The sequence below is a fragment of the Natrix helvetica genome, assembly GCF_964273705.1.
Source record: "Natrix helvetica genome assembly, chromosome: W".
Taxonomy (NCBI): Eukaryota; Metazoa; Chordata; class Lepidosauria; order Squamata; family Natricidae; genus Natrix; species Natrix helvetica.
In genome coordinates this window covers 76,854,612-76,878,096 of record NC_138555.1, presented here as the reverse complement: position 1 = coordinate 76,878,096, position 23,485 = coordinate 76,854,612, and the positions used below count along the sequence as shown (strand labels likewise).

Genomic DNA, 23,485 nt, shown 5'->3' with positions numbered 1-23,485 from the left:
CGTAGAGTAATTGGTTCCTAGGCCTTCTCAAATCCTCGTGTGTCACTCATCTCTTGATCTGCATTCCCGTTAAGTGATATTTACTGACAGTTGTCTTCGATATGCTAAGATTATGGTAACATGGTAGGAGACGGGGGCTCGTGAGACTAGGACGCTGGGGGAGGGGGAGGTTATAGCAAGACTGTGTTCGAGACCTGAGTGCTGTCGTGGAGCAGGGTTAAGCTCCGATCCTTCGCTCCAGCTCGTGCCGAGAACATGGAAAGAGACCCAAACTGGGATTCCCCGGTGCAACGGCGAGAACCCAGCTCATCCTTTCAACCGGAAGCGCCTCAGTGCTTCTGACACCAGAGCGATGCAACGTTAGCAGGGTCAGGATTTGAGAAGAAAAGTCTGTGGCCATTGTAGTCTAGGGCAAGGGGCTCCAAACGTGGCAATTTTAAGACTTTGTGGACTTCCAAGTCCCAGAATTCCTCAGCCAGCCATGTCCTGCTGGGGAATTCTGGGAGTTGAAGTCCACACGTCTTAAAATTGCCAAGTCTGGAGACTCCTGATCTTGAGCAGGTGTGTCAAACTGGATTTCTTTCAGGACTGGATAAGCATTGTAGTTTTCCGGAGGTGGTGGTTTTCCATGGGCCTGAAGGCAGGGGGGGGGAACGGGATGGATGCCTCCTGCAGCGCCCTGCTGGCCAAAACAGAGTGAGGGGGAGCTGCATGCAGCCCCCTCTGCCCCGTTTTCGGCCTGAATGGCCTCTTGCAGCACTCTGCCAGCCAAAAACAGGCTGCGCGGAGGTGTTGCGGGCCCTCAATGTGGCCCATTTTTGGCCGGCAGAGTGCTGCTAGAGGCAGGGGAGGGCCCACGGGTCTTGAGTTTGACACCTCTGAATTAGAGCATCGCTCCCATGCCATTCAATGTCTCAAAGGTTTGGAAGACCAATCACATTTCCCTCCCTGCAGCCTCCGTTTGTGGTAACGCTGGACGAGGTGGAGCTGATCCATTTTGAGCGGGTGCAGTTCCACCTGAAGAACTTCGACATGGTCATCGTTTACAAGGACTACAGCAAGAAGGTCACGATGATCAACGCCATCCCCGTGGCCTCGCTCGACCCCATCAAGGAGTGGCTCAAGTGAGTATGGACACAGGCGGCGTATCTCTTGCATTGGTATCGTTTTCCCCTGAGTGGTAATTGTTGAGGTGTTAAGAGACCTTCAAGGTCCCTTCCAACCCATGAGGTTTCTCATCTTCATGGCACCAGACCAGGGATGCCAAACTCAAGCCCCATGGGCCGAAGCCGGCCCGTGATATGGTCAGATCCAGCCTACAGGGCTGTCCTTGTCTACCCAATGTGAAGAGGTAAAATCGGACCAGTGTGGTTTAAGCCCAGTTTACCCAGTGCGAAGAGGAAAGATCCGGTCAGCATACCTTCGGCCCAGTCTACCCAGCGTGAAGAGGAAAGTTCAGGCCCGCGGGCCGAATGCGGCTCGCGATGTCCGATCCAGCCCGCGGCGCCGTCCTGGTCTACCCCATGCGAAGAGGAAAGATCGGGCCAGCGTGGCTTCGGCCCAGTCTGCCCAATGCGAAGAGCAAACATGGCAGCAGCTGGCCACGCCCACCCAGTCGCTTCTGCCCCCCCCCCCCCCCACTTCCCGGCAGGTCAGGCAAAGCCCTGATGCAGCCCTCAATGAAATTGAGTTTGACACCCCTGGTCCAGACTGTCTGAGGAACCATCTCATCCCCATGGGAGTGACCCACCCCAGTTTTGCTGACGGAAAGACCATGTTATGGACCACCATCAGGTCAAGGAATTTCAGCTGATTGGGTCCAGAAGAAGAGGCTATTCTACTCTTTGGCACATTGTACTCCCCGAGGTAGAACTCGCACTCACCCTCTTGACGTTCCTCAAGGACTGGGACCCCAATGGGGGAACCCCACCCTGGACGTAGCTATCAGATTAACAGAAGAACCCCATGTTTCCCCAGATGCTTTGTGTTCGGTTCCCCTCATCTTTCCATTCTAAGTTATCGTTGTTTGTTGGTTTAATCGATTGACTGCCTGCCTTACTCCAGGGCAACTCTGGATAGCCACGAAATTACAGTTTTATCATTTTAATGTTTACTGGTTTTTAATGTTTGTAAACGGCCCCAGAGTCACCTCTAAATAAGATGAGCAGTGCGCAAATCAAGACACTGGTGGATTTTGTCCCACATTCCAATGAAGCTGTGGCAAAGAGGATCCCAAAGGTGCTTTTTTTTTTCAAGAGTTAACTGGACTTTCCCGTTGTTCCTCGAAGATGTTTCGCTTCTCCTCCAAGAAGCTTCTTCAGCTTTTCCTGGATGGTGGGAAAATGGAAGGATTTATATTCCTTGCATCCTTCTAGAGCAGTTTTTCTCAACCTTGGTGACTTTAAGTCCTGGGGACTTCAACTCCTGGCTGGGGGATTCTGGGAGTTGAAGTCCACAGGACTTAAAGTCACCAAGGTTGAGAAACACTGCTCTAGAGAGTGGTTGAGGTCACCTGAGCAGTGTAAACGGGTGGGGAGCCTTTTGGGAACTGGTGAAAGGGTTCCTGTAACCTGCCATTTTTTTCTGGAAATCCGTTCATATTCCCGCAACATTCCAACAGTGTTCATCAGAAAGTACCTACTTAAATGTCTCTGGAGATTTTGCAGGCATGCAAGTCACAATTGACCCCAAGGTGATTTTTTTTTCCCAAGAGGCATCTGGACTTTCTTGTTTTTCTTAGAAGATGTTTCACTGTCTGCAAGGAGTATAAATCCTTCTCTTCCCAACCATCCAATCAGAGTTGAAGAAGCTTCTTGGGTGAGAAGCGAAACGTCTTCCAAGAAAAACAAAACAGAAAGTCCACTTGCCTCTTGAAAAAGCAACTTTGGGGACTCCAAGTGGCCTCAGTGACTCTCTGAAAGGATGCAAATGACCAGTTGTCTGCAAGGAGTATAAAGCCTTCCATTCCCCACCATCCAATCAGAGTTGAAGAAGCTTCTTGCATGAGAAGCAAAACGTCTTCAACAGAAAAAAACAAGAATGTCCAGTTGCCTCTTGAAAAAGCAACTTTGGAACTCCAAATGGCCTCAGTTGACTCTCTCAAAGGATGCAAATGACCAGTTGTCTGCAAGGAGTATCAATCCTTCCCTTCCCCACCATCTAGTCAGAGCTGAAGAAGCTTCTTGGATGAGAAGCGAAACCTCTTCAATAGAAAAAAACAAGAAAGTCCAGTTGCCTCTTGAAAAAGCAACTTTGGAACTCCAAGTGGCCTCAGCGACTCTCTAGAAGGATGCAAATGACCAGTTGTCTGCAAGGAGTATAAATCCTTCCCCACCATCCCGTCAGAGTTGAAGAAGCTTCTTGGGTGAGAAGCGAAACGTCTTCAACAGAAAAAAACAAGAAAGTCCAGTTGCCTCTTGACAAAAGGGATATTTTAGATAATACCCCCCACCCTCAAAATGCTTGTTCTTCTCAAAGGCAATATTTCCACTGAAATGCTCCTGTTATTCTCCCTCCAGTGTCAGTGAAAAATCCAAGGGGAGTCTCGGTTACAGCCTTATTAGTTTGAGTTTGGCCCAGAAGTGAAGCACGTTCACATCTGGCTTTGTGAATAGGGCTAATTTGGAGAAGTGGGCGTGAGGAAGGCTATGCACTCATCTCTTGTCTTCCTTTTTCGTCTTCAATCAGCTCTTGCGACATTAAATACACCGAAGGGGTCCAATCCCTCAACTGGACCAAAATCATGAAAACAATTGTGGATGACCCAGAAGGCTTTTTTGAGCAAGGCGGCTGGTCGTTCCTCGAGCCAGAGGGAGAGGTATGCTGGGTGAACCAACCTGGGTTGAAGGGATGTGGGCAACACACACACACACACACACACACACACACACACACACCTCCAATCACAATCAGTTTCTTTGAAAAGTAGAGGGGTGTCAGTGCCAAAGATTGAAAGAATGATTTGAGGATGGGGAAACTTGTGGGTTGGTTTGGCTTGGATTGGTTGGGTTGGGATGTTATATGTGTGGAGTGGTGTCATGTGGCATGTTATATAATATGTATATATAAAAATGGTTCTGTCTATGTGTGTCTGTGTGTGTTCCAGCATAACTCTGGAACGCCTCGCACAATTTCAACCAAACTTGATACACAGATGACTTATTCTCTGGAAACAAATGCTGTGGGGATAAGACACCCCTAACACCCCACGGTGTGTGTGTTCTGTTAAGATGCAGCCTGTTGTGCCTTAAAATGGCTTCTACTGTACGGCTATAAAATGGCTTTACTCTACAGGACAGTGGAGTTGCCATGGTAACAGCTTCACAGTACTCCACAAAGGGGACTCCCTCTGATAAGGGGGAAAATCCAACATTAAAAATTACGTTTGGTCCGGACATTTTTCCCTTATAAATAAATAAATACCCGGACAACACCAGGTTTGTAATATATATTTTATAGCGTATGGATTGCAGGATATTTGTCTAACAAATCTAGAATTATAGCATGCCTTCCTAACCTCAAGCATACCTTTTTCATCAGGGTCCTAAATCTGTAACACACACACACACACACACACACGTCGTCTTCCATTGACAGATTGAAATTGTTCCCATTCTCGTAATGTAGTGTTGGGTTTTGAGCCCAGGGAGGGGAACAATCATTGTCCAGTACGAAGCCCCCAAACCCATAAAGGAGTGCAACTTGAAGGCCTGGGTTTCCTTAAGAGACGCCATTCCTGTCCCCCTTTCCTTCCCAGGGAAGTGATGCTGAAGCTGGGGAATCTGAGTCCGAAATAGAGGACGAGACTTTCAACCCTTCCGAGGAAGAGTATGAAGATGAGGAGGAGGACAGTGATGAAGACTATTCTTCAGAGGCAGAAGAATCAGGTGAGGGTAAGAAGGAAGGTCACTCTGGACTTCTCTGGAGGATTCCTTCCCTTGTCATGTAAGTGCTCTCTCGCTCCCTCTCCCCCTCCTTTCCCTTCCTCCCCCTTTCCTCTCCCCTTCTCTGTTCCTTTCCCTCCCTCTCTCCCCCTCTTTCTCCCTCCCTCTTTCCCTCCCTCCGTCTCTTTCCCTCCCCTTTCCCCTCCCTCTCCCTCTCTCTGCCCCCTTTTCCCCTCCCCCTCTCTTCCCTCCCTCTCTCCCCCTCTCTCCCCTTCTTTCTCCCTCCCTCTTTCCCTCCCCTTTCCCCTCTCCCTCTCGCTCTCTTCCCCTCTTCCTCCCTCTCGCTCTTTTCCCTCGCTCTTCCCCTCTTCCTCCCTCCTTCTTTTCCTCCCTCTGTCTCTTTCCCTCCCCTTTCCCTTCTCTCTCCCTGTGTCTCTTCCCTTCTCTCCGCCCCCTTTTCCCCTCCCCCTCTCTTCCCTCCCTCTCTCCCCCTCCCTCTCTCTTTCCCTCCCCTTTCCCCTCTCGCTCTCTTCCCTTCTTCCTCCCTCCCTCTTTTCCTCCCTCTGTCTCTTTCCCTCCCCTTTCCCTTCTCTCTCCCTCTGTGTCTCTCCCCTTCTCTCCACCCCCCTTTCACCTCGCTCTCTCCCCCTTTCTCCCTCCCTCTTTTCCTCCCTCTGTCTCTTTACCTCCCCTTTCCCCTCTCTCTCCCTCTCTCTCTCTCCCCTTCTCTCTGCCCCCTTTTCCCCCTCTTGCTCTCTTCCCTACCTCTTTCCACCCATCTCTTCCCCTTGCTCCTTCAAGGTGTGTATAATTCTGAGTCTTGTCTTCTCTTCCACAGACTACTCCAAAGAGTCCCTGGGCAGCGAGGAGGAGAGCGGGAAAGATTGGGATGAACTGGAGGAAGAAGCCCGGAAAGGTAAGCCTCCTTCCCTCTTCCAGTTCTTGTCAGACCTGCAGTTATATTCCATTTTAGGATCTTTGGCCTGCCACACACTCTATTATTTCATTATGCTGTTTCATTAATGTAGTAATTGGGAGGGGGAATAGAAAGGTGTAGAAATGTACCATTTCAGACAAGTGGTTATCCAATCTCTTCTTGAAACCCTCCCGTGTTGGAGCCCCCACAACTTCTGGAGGCAAGCTGTTCCCCTGATTCATTGTTCTAACTGTCGGGAAATTTCTCCTCAGTTCTAAGTTGCTTCTCTCCTTGATTAGTTTCCACCCATTGTTTCTTGTCTTGCCCTTCAGGGGCTTTGGAGAAGAGGCGGGTCCCCCTCTGCTGTCCGATGACGCTGATCTCACTGCTATCACGTCACCCATAGCTCTGCGGAGGTCCTGACATCTCCCTCTCCCTTCCTTTGCAGCTGATCGAGAGAGTCGGTACGAGGAGGAGGAGGAGCGCACCCTGAGCCGCAAGAGGAAGGTTCCCCCCTCCCAGAGTTCGGGACACCACCGCAGCTCCCACAGTCGCAGCCCTGGCCGAAGTTCCGCCCCGCCGAAGAAGAAGAGGAAGTAGATTCGGGGGATGGCAAACCTTTCCCATCAGTCAGTTGGGAGGAGGAGGGAGGCGGGGGAAATTTTGAGAGCTACAGAGGCCTCCCTCCATCCAGCCAGTCTTTAGGGTCCCGGGAGAGGTGGTCAGCTCCTCCACACAAACTACGTTCTTGTTTTTTTTTTTCACCTTTCCCACATCCACACCCCTTCAGGCTCCCTCTTTTTGTTTCTCTGGAGCACATTTCGGGTTATTTTATTTTATTTCTTCCCCGCGTCTTTTTCGAACCGTTTCGCATGGACCAATCCGCTGCGAGAGAATTCCAAGCCATGTTCACAATGGACAAAAAAACAACAACAACAACCCCATGCCGGGGCAAGAGGAGGCACGGAAGGCCGTCTTGGGCGAGACTCAGGAATGCGGGAGTGACTTGACCATACTTCTCTGCAGCTTACACTGCCCCTCCCTTTCCCGCTCTCCTCCCCGGGGGGAGGGGTATATTCGCTTCGAACCCCCTTCTGCATAGGGACTCTTCCCCATTCCCCCCCCCCCAATTTCCCCCCTGGGTCTGCATCCTCAGAAGCCGGATTGACTTTGTAAAGTACACCCATGTCAAGAACTCAAAGGTTCAAGCCAACTGCTCGTTCTGTGGGCGTTTCGAACCGATAGGGAAAAGCGGACTCGCGCTGCGCTTTTCTGACGCAAGCGACAACAGGAAATCCACCTTGGGACTGTGATGGAAAGGAATACGCAACCAAGCTTACCTAAAAAGACGCAAGCTAGCAGGACCGGGAGATTAGGACACAAGCGAAAGAAAAGATTCTTGCTTCTTTCTATTCTTTATTTTATTTTTATTGTTTTCCCCCTTTTACGGGATCTTCTCCCTCCCCTTTTTCTAACTGTCAAGCTCCCTGTTTGTATTTATCTGTTTCCAGGGTCGCCGCAAAGGTATCCAGTGAACGAGCGTTGGAAGGGAGGGGGGCGTAGAGGGAACGGAAGAAATGCATTGCCTGCCCTGACCCTCCCTTGTTTCCTTCGGGTGGGTGGGTCGGGCTCCACCTGATCCAGGCCAGGGAGGGGAGGGTTAGGGGAATGGGGCTTTCTCTACTTTTTCTTTTTCTCTTTTTCTTTTTTTCTTTCGTAGCCGTTAGCACTCTCGATATTTTTGACTTTGGAGACAAACTGAACAATAAAAATGTTTTTTTTTTATAAAATAAAAAAAAAAAAGATTTGGAAAGTTTATTTTGCTGGCTCGATCCCTGGCGCCGAAGAAACCCTCACTTTCACGATGGGAGCCTGTTCATCCCTCTTCGGTTTCGCCGCCCGGCCATTCCCCAGTACGGTAGATGGCGTACAGCGCGGCCGCCGCTTCAACAGAGACTTTCAGGTTCCCAATCTTGGTGGCGTGGTCTAAAGAGCTCAAAACTGGGTGATAAGAAATGAAAAGTACGAGAGAGTGTTGTTTACCGATCTGGAAATCGTGCGCGAAGGGGGGTGAGAGGAAGAAGAAGAGAAAAACGACTGGAATGTTTTCAAGTTGAACACGGGAACTTCCTGACGCTGCTGATATCCAGTTTCCCCCAAAATAAGACCCCACTGGAAAATAAGCCCTAGCATGATTTTTCAGGATGTTTGTAATATAAGCCCTGCCCCCAAAATAAGTCCCAGTAAAGAGTGTCGGCCAGTTGGACGCGTTTAGTAATGTATTTTCCCAAAAATAAGACCTAGCTAGAAAAATAAGACCTAATGACGTCTTTTGGAGCATCTACAACCCGGTCTTATTTTCAGAGAAACATGGATAGTAACTGGTATCACCCTTTACTTGGCAGCAGGGGTGAAGTGCTACCACTTCGGGTGAAACAATAGAGGCGATTGTCATTGGTTCTGCAAACGGGTAGTAAAAAACAACTGAGGATCGCGAGGATCAGCTGTGAGCCGCGTGATCATTGGAAGCTTTTCCGTTTTTTAACGCAATTTTTCCCTGCCCAAACCGGCAGGGGGGAAATAAATGCTATAAAAAGTGGAAGGGGGGGGGGGAAGCTTCTGACGATCGCGTGGCTCACAGCTGATCTTAGCGATCCTCGGAAGTCCCCCCCCCCCCCCCCCCCGCTTTTTAAAGCATTTTCTTCCTGCCGGTTCGGGCGAATAGGCAGGGAAAAAATGCTTTAAAAAGTGAAGAAAAAGGCTCCATGACAATCAGCTGTGCCGCGTGATCGAGGGAACCTTTTTTCCCCACACTTCTGAAAGCATTTTTAAACTACTTTTTCACCTGAACTGGTTGGTAGTAAAAAAAAAAAATGCTTCAAAATGTGAAAAAGGTTTCCACGATCACATGGCACAGCTGAATCTTTCCCCCCCGCTTCTTAAAGCATTTTTTTACTGCCAATACGGGCAAATAGGTAGTAAAAAAATGCTTTAAAAGTTTGCCTCCCACCCCAGTCACATGAATCCCCGCTAAGCCACACCCACCAAGCCACACCTAGAGAACCAGTGGCAATTTTTTTTTACATTTCCCCAGAATTTACAGTATATACAGCCTGCCTCAGGTGGGTAATTTCTGTATTTTGGGGACTATAACACGCTCTGGACTATTAAGACGTACATTAGCTTTAGCGGAGGAAAACAAGAATAACAAAATCTGCCTCAGCCTCCCAGCATCCATCTGGTATTCATGGTGGCTAGCATCCTTGCAGCAAGCAGCAAACAGCCTGGTCAGCTTCAACGCGTTATCGTAGCCCCAACACCTTGCTTGTCAGGGCTCTGCTCCCTTGTGCCCACTACTGGTCAACTAAGCTAAGCTACCGCCGTCACGTCCTGTTTGCTGGGGCCCGTTCGCCATTAATCAACAGCGAATGTGGTGACGATAGGCATTGGCAGGGATCCCCGCCACTTAGAATAGCTGAGCAGCATTGCACCAACCCCCCTCCCTCCCGTGCTGCCACAATATTCACTGTGTAAGACGCACAGACATTTCCACCCACATTTTGGGGAGGGGTGGAAGTGCGTCCTGCCCCCCTAAAAATTCAATGATTTTCCCACATGAGAATCGGACTGGAGGGCAGAATCAGTTGAGCTAGGAAGTTGCGTAGGCACGCATGCATGTACATATGTAAATTGACGCAAAAAATTGCCTTTATAATAAAAGCAGTACACTTAATACAGGTCCTCGACCAGTGGTGGGTTGTAGGCGGTACGCCGGGAGCACCAGGTACCGTTCCAGTACGGTACTCCGGATGGCCCACCCGCCCACCGTCCTTATCTGTATTTGAGCTCTTCGGCGCTTCCCTGCACATGCACGGCAAATACAGCGCTTTCACGGCACTGGAGTGTTGCGGGAGCATTGCAGGAGGTAAGGGCGCACCGGGATCCGGAAACCACCACTGTCCTCGACCTACACCCACAATACAGCCCCCAAATTCTGTTGTTAAGTAAGACATTTGTGAAGTGTGTTTTGCCCCATTTCGGGACCTTTCTTGCCTCAGTTGTTAAGTGGATCACTGCAGTTGGTACATCAGTCGCCCGGCTGTTAAGTGAATCTGGCCTTCCCTATTGTCTTTGTCAGAAGGTCGCAAAAGGTGATCGCATGACCCCCGGGACCCACGTCATAAATATGAGCCAATTGCCACAAATAGGAATTTGGATCACATGGGAATGCGGGAAAGGTAACTGAAAAGCAGTCCTCAGTCTTTTTTTCAATGCTGTTGTAACTCTGAACAGTCCTTAAACAAACTGTTGTAAATCAAGGATTACCTGTATTGTGTAAATGGCATACACTTGAATCGGAATAGAGCTGGAAGGGACCTTGGAGGTCTTCTAGTCGAACCCCCTGCTCAAGCAGGAGAGCCTATACCACGACTTACAACTGTTTGCTTAGTGACCGTTCAAAGTTACAATGGCACTGAAATGTTTGTACCCATCAATTTAATTTCCTGTAGCTTGTCCTCAAGTTACAACTACGATTGAGTCCCAAATTTCTGTTGCTGATGGAAACATTTCTTAAGTGAATTTCGCTCGGTTTTTACAACCTTTCTTATCATCATTGTTAATTAGTACTACGGTTCTTAAGTGAATCTGTCTTCCCCATTGACTTTGCTTGTCAGAAGGTTGCAAAAGGGGACCGTCACAATAATAATAATAATAATAAGTTTGAATTTATTAGCCGCTCCCTTTCCAAGTAGGACTCGGGGCGGCGTACAATGGGGCATATAAAACACAGAAAATATATAAAACACATAGGCGTACATACAGAACATACATACAGATACACAAACACGGACTCGGAGGAGGTAAACAATTTACATCATATAGACAGTTAAAAGACCCGCATTAAAATACCCCAATTGTAAAAACCCGATATAAAATTAAGATTTAACGTTTAAAATACAATTTAAAAACAGTTAGGAGGAATAAGAATAATTACGATTGAGCCAGGCCAGATAATTGAAAGAGGTGGGTCTTCAGCTGTACACGGAAGGAGCGGAGATCGGAAGTAATCCTGATGTCACGGGGGAGGTCATTCCACAGGGCTGGGCCCACCACAGAGAAGGCTCTGCTCCTGGGTGTCGCCCCCCGGCACTGTTTGGCGGACGGCACCCGGAGAAGTCCCTCTCTGTGTGAGCGAATTGGTCGTAGGGATGTGTGGGGCAGGATGCGATCCTGCATATAACTAGGCCCTGTGCCATGAAGCGCTTTAAAGATCATAATCAAAACCTTGAAACGCACTCGGTAGACCACAGGAAGCCAGTGCAGCTCGCGCAGGAGAGGTGTTACAGGGGAGTACCTAGTCCTCCCCATAATCACCCGCGCGGCCGCGTTCTGGACCAACTGTAGTCTCCGAGTGCATCTCAAGGGAAGCCCCATGTAGAGAGCATTGCAGTAATCCAGGCGAGACGTCACTAGCGCATGGGTGACTGTGCGTAGGGCATCCCGGTCCAATAAGGGGCGCAATTGGCGCATCAGGCGGACCTGATGGAACGCCCCCCTTGCCACGGCTGTTACATGGTTATCCATGGACAGCCGGGCATCCAGGAGGACGCCCAAATTGCGCACCTGTTCCATGGGGGCTAGTTGGACGCCCCCGATGGCCAGAGATGGAAACACCTGGTTGAACCGGGAGGCCGGAAGCCACAGCCACTCCGTCTTGGAAGGGTTGAGTTTTAGTCGGTTGCCATCCATCCAGACCCGTACGGCCTCCAGACACCGGGACATCATTTCGACGGCCTCATTGGGGTGGTTCGGGGTGGAAATGTATAGCTGAGTATCATCAGCATACAGATGATATCCCACCCCAAAACCACGGATGATCTCGCCCAGCGGTTTCATATATGTGTTGAACAGGAGAGGCGAGAGTACCGATCCCTGTGGCACTCCACATGTGAGTGGCCTCCGGGTCGAACTCTGCTCCCCTGTCAACACACGTTGCGTCCGATCAGAGAGGTAGGAGCCAAACCACCGTAAGACGGTGCCCCTGACTCCCAGCCCCTCTAGCCGGTGCAACAGGATACCATGGTCGATGGTATCGAACGCCGCCGAGAGATCTAATAGGACCAGGATAGAGGAACAACCCCTATCTCTGGCCCTCCAGAGATCATCAACCAATGCGACCAAGGCCGTCTCTGTGCTGTGCCCGGGTCGGAAGCCGGACTGGCGCGGGTCTAGATAATCATTTTCCTCCAGGTGACGTGGGAACTGCTGTGCTACCACACTCTCTACAACCTTCGCTAAAAAAGGAAGGTTGGAGACTGGACGATAATTGACTAGGTCCGTTGGGTCCAGGGAAGGCTTCTTGAGCAGGGGCCTCACCACCGCCTCTTTCAAGGCGGCCGGTAGAGAACCCTCACCCAGCGAGGCGTTCACCAGGCCCAGGAGCCAGTCGCGCGTAACCTCCCAGGATGCCAGTACAAGCCAGGAGGGACACGGGTCCAATAAACATGTGGTAGGTCGCAGACGTCCACGCAACCTGTCCAAATCCTCGATGGCAACCGAGTCGAACTCCTCCCAAAGCGGTCCCTCAAGACTCGCAACGGGCGTCTCTACTGAATCACTGAAAGGGGTCCATCCCATCCGGATTTGAGCGACTTTATCCTGTAGATAATTCCCAAACTCCTCTGCTCTGCCCTGTAATGGGGCTTCCCGTGGTCTCTCAAACAAGAGGGAACGGGTCACCCGAAACAGGGCAGCAGGGCGGTTATCTGCAGACGCAATAAGAGCGGCACAATGTTGACGTTTGGCCGCTCTTAATGCCACAAGGTACGTCTTCAAATATGCTCGTACCTGTGCTCGGTCAAATTCGGAACGGGAGGATCTCCAACGACTCTCTAGGCGTCTCTTGTGGCGTTTCATCACCCTTAGCTCCTCGGTAAACCAAGGTGCCAGGGTGGTTCGTCGCCGCAAGAGAGGCCGCAAAGGCGCCACCCGGTCTAGGGCCCCGGTAGTCGCACTATTCCATGCGTCTACCAGGTCCTCCACTCGGGGGCGGGTCAGGTCCACAGTAGGTGGCCCAAGTTCCGTCTGGAACCTATCCGGTTCCATCAGGCGCTTGGGGCGGAACCATCTAATACCTTCCAGTTCCGCCTCCTCGCGGCGGGGGGTGGCACCAGGGAAGTCCAGCCGGAGAAGTGAGTGATCCGACCATGACAGGGGAATAGTGTCTAGATCCCCTATTCCCAGATCACTCGTCCACTGGCCAGAGACAAAAACAAGGTCCAGGGTGTGGCCTCCCTCGTGAGTAGGGCCCTGAATTAACTGGGTCAGGTCCATGGCTGTCATGGAAGCCATGAACTCCCGAACCCCCTCAGACGCTTCTCCCATCGACGGCAGAAATAGGAGACAAGTTGCCAAGTGTTTGAATTTTCACCGCGTGGCCATGGGAATGATGCAAAGGTCATAAGTGAAAAACGGTCCTACAGTAAGTCACTTTTTTCAGTGCTGTTGTAAATTTGTACAGTCACTGAATGAACTGTTTTAAGTCAAGGGCTACCGGTATTCCGATACTCTTAAATTAAATTTTAAACTAGTGGATAACTCGACGTTGCCTGGCTATTTATTCATCCTAATCCGGACAGGAAAAGGAATGAATTGTGTTGTGGCCTAGCAGGATCCCGTTGAGCTGCTGATGGATTCGGATAGCGAGGAACCATATGAGTCTGCCCTGGACGATGTGGAGGACCCTGTGCAGGGTTCAGACTCAGAGCAGGGACCAGAGAGGCTGATTGTCCACCAGGAGGCGCTGAGGCATGGAGCGGTGGGGAGGATCAAAGGCAGTTTGTCCCTGATGCTAGATTGAGAAGGACTGAGAAACGGAAGCAGCAACTCCGTAGGCAGACTCACAGAAGATGATTAAGCACAGGTGGTTGTGGATTGGCCCCTCCCAAGAGAGATTATAGGTGAGGCGTTGGGAGGGGACATTTGCAGGAAACAACCGTTCGAATTAGTAGTTAAGAAAATCTCTCTGTATTCTAGCCGTGTCTGTTCGTTTGGACTATCTGCGTGGCTTCATTTGAATTATCTGGGTTGCTGCAGAGTTAATCTATTGAAAGTGAATTGTGTGGGCCCTCAGCCAAAGGATTCGTTATCTCAGTAATTAAATAGTGGCAAACAGCCAAGTCTGTGTTCTGGTTTATTCACAGGCATGGAGGGGGGTCAGAGCAGAATTGTATCTATAGTGTCATTTCAGCAGCCCAGGCGTTCCAGAGTTATGCTAGAACACACACAGACAGACACACATACACCCCCAAAGGGTGTCTTATCCCCACCGTATTTCCAAAGAGTAAGTCATTTGTGTACAAAGTCATTTCAGCGTCACAGGAGTTCCAGAGTTACTGTATGCTGGAACACACACACACACACTGAGGGGTGTTATTACCCCCCACGGTATTTGTATCCAGAGAGTGTCATTTGTGTACCAAGTTTGATTGAAATTGCTCGAGGCAATCCAGAGTTATGCTGGAACACGCACACAGACACCCATTTATAGATAGATAGATTAAGCTATCCAAACCTCAGGTGAAAACTCTGCTTCTGTTCTTATTTTTATTTCTCTCTGGCCTTGGGAAAGGAGTTCCCGGGATTTTGACTGGCTGGAGTTCAAATCCAGCCACATTTGAGCAGCTGCAAAGCTTTCACCCTCTATGAACATCAGGCAATCAAACCGCATTTGGATGTTAATCCCTTAAGCGAGGGGTCTCAAACTCGATTTGATTGACGGCTGCAGCAGGGTTGTATTTGACCTATGGCGGGGGGAGGCAGAGGGGGGCGTTGCCAGGGTGGACGTGACCAGCTCGACGTCACTGGTGTCGGGGGCGCCTGTGGCGGCCATCTGCTAAGGCAGGACTTCCCCGAGACTCTTCCTCAGTCTCATAATCTTCCTTCTCTTCTTTTTCCTTCCTTCCTTCCTTTCTTCTTCCTTCCCCTCTTTCCTTCTTTTTCCTTCCTTGCTCGCTTCCCACCATTTCTTCTCCTTCTTTGTCTTTCCTCTTTGCCTTCCTCCTTGCCTGTCCCTTCTTGCGTGCTCAAATGCAAAAGGGGAAACATTTCTCCTTTTGTTTTGTTTTTGTTTGTGCCAACAAAAACAGGCTCTGTTTTGGGCTGCAATTGCCTCCTGCAACCTTCTGCCAGTGAAAATGGAGCCCAGGGGGTTGTGCACGGCCCTCCCTGGCTCCTTCAGCACCGCAGGCCAGTCCTTTACTCATTCCAGGGCAGCCGATGGGCCAGATCCAAGCACACCGTGGGCCGAATCTCGCCCGCGGGCCTTGAGTTTGATACCCCTGCCTTAAGCGTTGCCTTGGGTTGTGTTAGATCTCTTCCATTTTTTGGAGGGAGGGTGGGCATCGTCTTACCTTGTAAGTCTTGTGCAAAGATGTCGTTTCCAGTCAGAAGAATCTCTCGCAAGTCCACGCTGGAGAAACCCACGTCTTCGCATTCCCCGCTGGCCCCAGGAAGTGGCTCACTCACCACTATAAACTGCAGCCTATAGCCAAGGGGAAAACTTGATCCATACATGCCCTGGGAATTTCTTCCCCACAACCTTTTAGGAGAAGAGCTGTTGTGGCCCGCCAGCAGCCGGCGGAGCTGGCAGCAGAGTCGGAGAGTGAGGATGTTGGGGAGGAGCATGGGCCAGTCCTGGAGTCCGGGGAAGGCTCAGACGAGGCTCTGCGTCAGAGGCAGAGATGGGGCCGGGGCCGTCTGGCAGTGACGGAGCTAGACAGCAGTGAGGCAGAGGAACAGCTGGAGCCTGTTCCCAGTGTGCGCATGCACAGAGCTGCCAGAAGAAAAGAAAAACTCATAAATCAGGGTAGACTTGGGAGTAATGTCACAGGTGGAAGAAAATTGGCCCCTTCCATAGGACATAAAAGAGGAGCAAAAGGGGAGTGGGCTTTTACAAGTAACAATTCGTTCGTTTGGTCATTAGATTCATTTCAGGAGTGTGAAGATCTGTCCGTGAATCTCAGAGACTCTGTGCCCAGTCTTTCCCTGCACAGCACCTCATTTGGAAAATATTTACATGGCAGCTTTCCAAGATAGATGAGGTCTGTGGTCGTAAATATTCCTTTGAAAGACTGTTTGCCAGGCCTTGCTGAATGTGAATGAGAGGAATTCACATTTGTTTAATAAAAGGGGTTTTGTCGGGACCAGGACTCTCCCTCGTGCTTTTTGGGGAAGCCTAGGTCAGAACAAGAGCAGCTGTGACACTCACTTGTTCCATTCGGGATCCTCAGCCACAAGCATGGAAAGCAGCATTTGCCTCTGAAAACTTCCGGGATCTGCGTCCAGTTTGACCACTGTGACAAAAGAATACAGCAAGTTATTTAATTCTGGTATCCATGGAATTTCTCAAATTATCCAAGTCATGGTTGTCCCAGAGGTGCCTTTTTGCAAATGGCAATGGGGGTTTTTCCCTTGAAAACCCAAAGGTGCTTTTTTGAGAGGCGACTGGACTTTCTGTTTTTTTTCTTTGAAGAGGTTTTGCTTCTCATCCAAGAAGCTTCTTCTGCTCCCCCCCGCCCCCCCACAAGCCAACATAGTAATAACATCCGGAGGGGATTCAAGTTACAGAAATCCACTTTTCCCTCTATTTTCTCCCTTAGCAAATAATAATAATTTTAAAAACGGGGTACGTGAACGTGTGCACACCCTTGCTGAAGTGGAAATAGATTTCCTCGGTCCCCCTGGGTTTCCGCAAGGAGAAAGGGGCCTCCGTTTCCTCCAGAGGCACTCCAGGGAAGTGAAACTCGACGTACAGTTGCTGGATGGTCTCATCGACCGCAGGCCAGCTTTCGGGCAAGAGGCCAAGGGAAATGACCTCCACCCGAATCCATTCTGAAGGTTGCTGAGGATAGAAAAGAATTGAACCAATAGGGGAAAAAAAACATTTGTAGCTCAGGATTGCACTGTGGGGTCGTTGGCGCTCTCTGAGGTTGAGGGATTTCTTGCCGAGAAAAAGTTCTCAACTTTTCTCGCCGCCGTCATTATATTCTTACAGTTCACGTTATCTTGTCCTCTTATTTTGGTCTCACCTGCCGGCCTTATGCATATCTTGGGGTGAGATTCAGCCGGTTCGGAAACAGTTTGGGCGAACCGGATACTAATTTTACATCTCGTTCGCTGAACTGGTAGTTGCAAGGACTGGCTGGCCCCACCTACCCCAGAAACACGGCTCCTGTCACTGAAGTTTCTGGAAACCAAATAAGCAGAGTCCTTCCACATGGCCTGCATTTTATTTCCAGCGTCTTTTAGCCCAGTGTGTTAACCAAGTCAGTCCACTGTATTTGGTAAGCAGCCTTTGTAAGAATCAGTTTTTCCTTCTGGAACTTAGTGGTAGCTACTCACCAGATCAGGATACCCCTGCAGTGTGGGTAACCCCACCACCACTTCGTCGCTTTCTGTGGTGTGAGATTCACTCGTCTCTTGTTCCCCCCCATCTGCAGATAAGAGCGGAGTAAAAAAAAATTGTAGCACCCGCTGAGCAGGGGAAAGTAGTATTGTGAATGCACACACAATCTAAACTAGTTTCTTTTATTGTCTAGAAAACTAGGGCCCCGTTTTTAGCTCTCTTAAATTGACCCGTTGCAAGATAAGATCCCATCACCGGTGTTGAAATAAGACCACCGCTATTTCATTGGTTTTCTCCAGAAATCAAAGAAGGATATTATCTGGCCTTTGGCTGTAATGCTCTCTGAGCTTGGCGGTTTTCTTGCAATCGTTTCATTACCCAACTATGTAACATCATCAGTGCTAGAAGGGAGTAGGGTTTGCCCTCTATATATTAGTGGCTTGCCCAATCAGTAATTGTGGGAGTGTTGTTTTCTTCTTGGTAGTTCCTCGATTAAGCTATTTACTGTTTAATTGCTCGTCTGGCTTGGCCGTTCTTTGATTGGAGTATTGTTTACTCTTGATTGTTGGTCTGGTGTTTTCTGGAGAGTCAATCCCTGCTTATCTGGGTGTGGATTGCTCGGTTATTCTTGTTTCTTCTAACTTTTTGATCATCCTTTCCTTTTAACACAGATCTCATCTAGTTGGGTATTGAAATGACTAAAGAAACCAAGCACCAAGGACTCCCCAGTGTAACCCTGAGCTACAAATACAATCTTTTGTTGATGTTTGGGTTTACTCCATCAAGATCTTGTTGTGCAATGTTTTTGATGCCACCTCATAAGTATTATCCAGGACTAGGACAAATGGCAGCCTACTCTCTTCTTCAAAATTTGCAGTGATGAAGCACCCTATAAACCTAGTTTAATATCTATTGGGATTAATATGAGGGAGTGTGGAAAAGTTCTCTCTCTCTGACCCTGATGTAATAATTTAATTGTTGTTATGTTTTCCTGTACGAATTCAACATCCTGGCCAGTGTTTTTTCAACCTTAGCACCTCTGAAGAAGTGAGGACTTCAACTCCCAGGATTCCTCAATTCCAGCAGGATGACTGGGGAATCCTGGGAGTTGAAGTCCACACATCTTACATTTGCTAAGGACACCCAGCCAGCTTTCATGCCTAAAGTGGGACTAGAACTCCCAGTCTCCTGGTCATTGGGCCAAAGTCATCCACCCAGCTTTCATGCCTAAGGTGAGACTAGAACTCCCAGTCTCCTGGTCATTGGGCCAAAGTCATCCACCCAGCTTTCATGCCTAAGGTGAGACTAGAACTCCCAGTCTCCTGGTCATTGGGCCAAAGTCACCCACCCAGCTTTCATGCCTAAAGTGGGACTAGAACTCCAATCTCCTGGTCATTGGGCCAAAGTCACCCACCCAGCTTTCATGCCTAAAGTGGGACTAGAACTCCCAGTCTCCTGGTCATTGGGCCAAAGTCACCCACCCAGCTTTCATGCCTAAGGTGAGACTAGAACTCCCAGTCTCCTGGTCATTGGGCCAAAGTCACCCACCCAGCTTTCATGCCTAAGGTGGGACTAGAACTCCCAGTTTCCTGGTCATTGGGCCAAAGTCACCCACCCAGCTTTCATGCCTAAGGTGAGACTAGAACTCCAATCTCCTGGTCATTGGGCCAAAGTCACCCACCCAGCTTTCATGCCTAAAGTGGGACTAGAACTCCCAGTCTCCTGGTCATTGGGCCAAAGTCACCCACCCAGCTTTCATGCCTAAGGTGAGACTAGAACTCCCAGTCTCCTGGTCATTGGGCCAAAGTCATCCACCCAGCTTTCATGCCTAAGGTGAGACTAGAACTCCCAGTCTCCTGGTCATTGGGCCAAAGTCACCCACCCAGCTTTCATGCCTAAAGTGGGACTAGAACTCCAATCTCCTGGTCATTGGGCCAAAGTCACCCACCCAGCTTTCATGCCTAAAGTGGGACTAGAACTCCCAGTCTCCTGGTCATTGGGCCAAAGTCACCCACCCAGCTTTCATGCCTAAGGTGAGACTAGAACTCCCAGTCTCCTGGTCATTGGGCCAAAGTCACCCACCCAGCTTTCATGCCTAAGGTGGGACTAGAACTCCCAGTTTCCTGGTCATTGGGCCAAAGTCACCCACCCAGCTTTCATGCCTAAGGTGAGACTAGAACTCCCAGTCTCCAGGTCATTGGGCCAAAGTCACCCACCCAGCTTTCATGCCTAAGGTGAGACTAGAACTCCCAGTCTCCTGGTCATTGGGCCAAAGTCACCCACCCAGCTTTCATGCCTAAGGTGAGACTAGAACTCCCAGTCTCCTGGTCATTGGGCCAAAGTCACCCACCCAGCTTTCATGCCTAAGGTGAGACTAGAACTCCCAGTCTCCTGGTCATTGGGCCAAAGTCACCCACCCAGCTTTCATGCCTAAGGTGAGACTAGAACTCCCAGTCTCCTGGTCATTGGGCCAAAGTCACCCACCCAGCTTTCATGCCTAAGGTGGGACTAGAACTCCAATCTCCTGGTCATTGGGCCAAAGTCACCCACCCAGCTTTCATGCCTAAGGTGGGACTAGAACTCCCAGTCTCCAGGTCATTGGGCCAAAGTCACCCACCCAGCTTTCATGCCTAAGGTGGGACTAGAACTCCCAGTCTCCAGGTCATTGGGCCAAAGTCACCCACCCAGCTTTCATGCCTAAGGTGAGACTAGAACTCCCAGTCTCCTGGTCATTGGGCCAAAGTCACCCACCCAGCTTTCATGCCTAAGGTGGGACTAGAACTCCCAGTCTCCTGGTCATTGGGCCAAAGTCACCCACCCAGCTTTCATGCCTAAGGTGAGACTAGAACTCCCAGTCTCCTGGTCATTGGGCCAAAGTCACCCACCCAGCTTTCATGCCTAAGGTGGGACTAGAACTCCCAGTCTCCTGGTCATTGGGCCAAAGTCACCCACCCAGCTTTCATGCCTAAGGTGAGACTAGAACTCCCAGTCTCCTGGTCATTGGGCCAAAGTCACCCACCCAGCTTTCATGCCTAAGGTGGGACTAGAACTCCCAGTCTCCTGGTCATTGGGCCAAAGTCACCCACCCAGCTTTCATGCCTAAGGTGAGACTAGAACTCCCAGTCTCCTGGTCATTGGGCCAAAGTCACCCACCCAGCTTTCATGCCTAAGGTGAGACTAGAACTCCCAGTCTCCTGGTCATTGGGCCAAAGTCACCCACCCAGCTTTCATGTCTAAAGTGGGACTAGAACTCCCAGGCTCCTGGTCATTGGGCCAAAGTCACCCACCCAGCTTTCATGCCTAAAGTGGGACTAGAACTCCAAGTCTCCTGGTCATTGGGCCAAAGTCACCCACCCAGCTTTCATGCCTAAGGTGAGACTAGAACTCCCAGTCTCCTGGTCATTGGGCCAAAGTCACCCACCCAGCTTTCATGCCTAAGGTGAGACTAGAACTCCCAGTCTCCTGGTCATTGGGCCAAAGTCACCCACCCAGCTTTCATGCCTAAGGTGGGACTAGAACTCCCAGTCTCCTGGTCATTGGGCCAAAGTCACCCACCCAGCTTTCATGCCTAAGGTGGGACTAGAACTCCCAGTCTCCTGGTCATTGGGCCAAAGTCACCCACCCAGCTTTCATGTCTAAGGTGAGACTAGAACTCCCAGTCTCCTGGTCATTGGGCCAAAGTCACCCACCCAGCTTTCATGCCTAAGGTGAGACTAGAACTCCCAGTCTCCTGGTCATTGGGCCAAAGTCACCCACCCAGCTTTCATGCCTAAGGTGAGACTAGAACTCCCAGTCTCCTGGTCATTGGGCCAAAGTCACCCACCCAGCTTTCATGCCTAAGGTGAGACTAGAACTCCAAGTCTCCTGGTCATTGGGCCAAAGTCACCCACCCAGCTTTCATGCCTAAGGTGAGACTAGAACTCCCAGTCTCCTGGTCATTGGGCCAAAGTCACCCACCCAGCTTTCATGCCTAAGGTGAGACTAGAACTCCCAGTCTCCAGGTCATTGGCCCAAAGTCACCCACCCAGCTTTCATGCCTAAGGTGAGACTAGAACTCCCAGTCTCCTGGTCATTGGGCCAAAGTCACCCACCCAGCTTTCATGCCTAAGGTGAGACTAGAACTCCAAGTCTCCTGGTCATTGGGCCAAAGTCACCCACCCAGCTTTCATGCCTAAGGTGAGACTAGAACTCCAATCTCCTGGTCAGTGGCCCAAAGTCACCCACCCAGCTTTCATGTCTAAAGTGGGACTAGATCTTACATTTGCTAAGGTTGAAAAACACTGGTGTAGGTTTGTCCTGTAGGAAGTTAGCACCCACCCCTCTCCTAGAAAAAATGAGATATTTTAGGAAATATGAAAAGGGCAGAATATTTCCCCTAAAAGGGAGGCAGAAACTCAGCTCCTCCCCTACCTTTGTCAATGTTCAGGTCCAGGCCAGCATATTCTACATAACAAAGATCAGTGACGTGCGGTGAGGTTTATGGCTGGTGAGGCTGGTGACGTCATCAAACCGTGTGGTTGCTTCGATCGCACGGGCGCAGCCCGACCGGAGAAGTTTCTCTTTTCAGAAATGTCAGAAAGGGACAGGCAGGCTGCCACAGCTCCACTGAGAAGACATTTCTGAGAAGAGAAACTTCTCCTTTCTCCTCCTCCCCCCACTCCCTTCTAGCACTGATGATGTTACCTAGGCATTTTTTTGCATCGGGTGAGCCCGGGATCCTTGCAAGGGGAATGGGACCACGTGTGCAGGAGGCTCCTCAGCGCCAGCCTCGGATCAGTGTGAGCCGCGGTCCCCTTCCCCTGCACACGTGGTCCCATTCCTCTCCTTCCTGAGCCAACATGAAGGGGACCGCGGCTGCGCTGATCTGAGGCTGGCGCTGAGGAGCCTCCTGTACACGTGGTCCCATTCCCCTTGCAAGGATCCCGGGCTCGCCCCATGCAAAAAATGGCGAGATCGACGCACTTGGGGCTGCTGCTGCGATGTCCAAGGAGGCTAAACCAAGCCGCGCGCCTCTCCCAGCCACTTTCACGGCTTCCCGGAGTAATTTTTTTAAAATTTTCATAATGAGAGCGGCGAGGCTCTGCCTCCCCTGACTGCACGTCACTGACAAAGATCTACCTCCTTCAGCACAGCCATAGTAGGAATTGCCCAAAGCTGTTTCATTACATCATCACTCAGCAAGAGTCAACCAAGCCTGGGGCTCAAACGACAACCTACAAAGTTACCCCTGCATGGCTCCATGGGAGTCTGACAACCAATCAGAACACAAGCTCAAATTTCAAAGCCCAACGGAGGGCATAAAACCCAGGTACTCTCAGCATCTCTTCTCATTTTGCCCAGGATCTCAAGCCATGCGATCCTGTTCATTAATAAACCATTTTTTTCCAAGCAACTTCCATGAATCCAGTGTGTTTTTCTCCACTTGGAACTGCACCCATGTGGACATTTCTTCCTACAGTCCTTCAACAATGTCATGTGACAGTATACCATTGTCCTTTGGCCCAGACTCTAGAATCGATTCTTCATCCAGTTCTCGGTGTTCGGCCATCTTTGCTGTCTCTTCAATATTCGGTGTTGAATGTTCTTCTTCCTCCTCTATCTTCTCTTCCACCTCCATCTGCCCAGATATAAAACCCAGTTTGCTCACAAAATGGATTGTGACTTTAGGACTATAGTTGGTGTCAGATAAGCAAATATCCACAGATACGTTTCAATTAGACCAGGGGTGAAATCCTCCCGGTTCGGCCTGGTTCGATCCGGTTCGCCTGAACCGGTTGGGACAATTGTCCTTGGTTCTGCGAACCGGTAGTAAAAAAAAAAAAGCTTCCAAGGATTGCGGGGCTCACAGCTGATCCGCGTGATCGTCGGAAGCTTCCCCCCCCCACTTTTTAAAGCATTTTTTTCCTGCCTATTTGCCCGATCCGGCAGGAAAAAAATGCTTTAAAAAGTGAAAAAAAGTTGACCGCGCCCACTCAGTCACATGATCCCCCTACCGAGCCTCGCCCACAAAACCATTGGGAAAAAAATTTAGATTTCACCACTGAATTAGATATTATAATGTTAGAGAATTTAACTTCTCTTGTCACGGTTCGGGGAAACCTGAAGCGGATTGCACATCGTATGTGGCAAATTCCTATCTAATATTAAGTAATAATAATAATAATAAACAATATTAATAAGTAATAATAAGTAATAATAATAATAAATAACTGAGGTGATTAAAGGCCTGGAGATTAAAACATATGAAGAACGATTGCAGGATTTGGTTTTGGCTAGTCT

General features: G+C 49.8%; 2 protein-coding genes across 4 annotated transcripts in view; one reads left to right on the top strand and one right to left on the bottom strand.

Annotated features, from left to right (window-relative positions):
• The window catches only part of LOC309400705 (FACT complex subunit SPT16), a 49,771-nt gene extending 42,360 nt beyond the window's left edge, over nucleotides 1-7,411 (top strand). Inside the window, exons 22-26 of the mRNA XM_081969337.1 lie at nucleotides 955-1,124; nucleotides 3,688-3,817; nucleotides 4,757-4,886; nucleotides 5,722-5,799; nucleotides 6,248-7,411. Coding sequence (XP_081825463.1) covers nucleotides 955-1,124; nucleotides 3,688-3,817; nucleotides 4,757-4,886; nucleotides 5,722-5,799; nucleotides 6,248-6,399 — 660 coding nt within the window. The 3' untranslated portion in view covers nucleotides 6,400-7,411. The remainder of the gene's footprint in view (nucleotides 1-954; nucleotides 1,125-3,687; nucleotides 3,818-4,756; nucleotides 4,887-5,721; nucleotides 5,800-6,247) is intronic.
• LOC309400704 (X-linked retinitis pigmentosa GTPase regulator-interacting protein 1-like) overlaps nucleotides 6,626-23,485 on the bottom strand; it is a 92,715-nt gene continuing 75,855 nt past the window's right edge. For all 3 annotated transcript variants that reach the window (XM_081969334.1, XM_081969336.1, XM_081969335.1), the window contains 6 exons: nucleotides 22,694-22,823; nucleotides 17,203-17,294; nucleotides 16,507-16,702; nucleotides 16,070-16,154; nucleotides 15,213-15,343; nucleotides 6,626-7,800 (listed from right to left, as the gene is read on the bottom strand). In XM_081969334.1, the coding sequence (XP_081825460.1) occupies nucleotides 7,676-7,800; nucleotides 15,213-15,343; nucleotides 16,070-16,154; nucleotides 16,507-16,702; nucleotides 17,203-17,294; nucleotides 22,694-22,823 (759 nt within the window). In that variant the 3' untranslated portion in view covers nucleotides 6,626-7,675. The remainder of the gene's footprint in view (nucleotides 7,801-15,212; nucleotides 15,344-16,069; nucleotides 16,155-16,506; nucleotides 16,703-17,202; nucleotides 17,295-22,693; nucleotides 22,824-23,485) is intronic.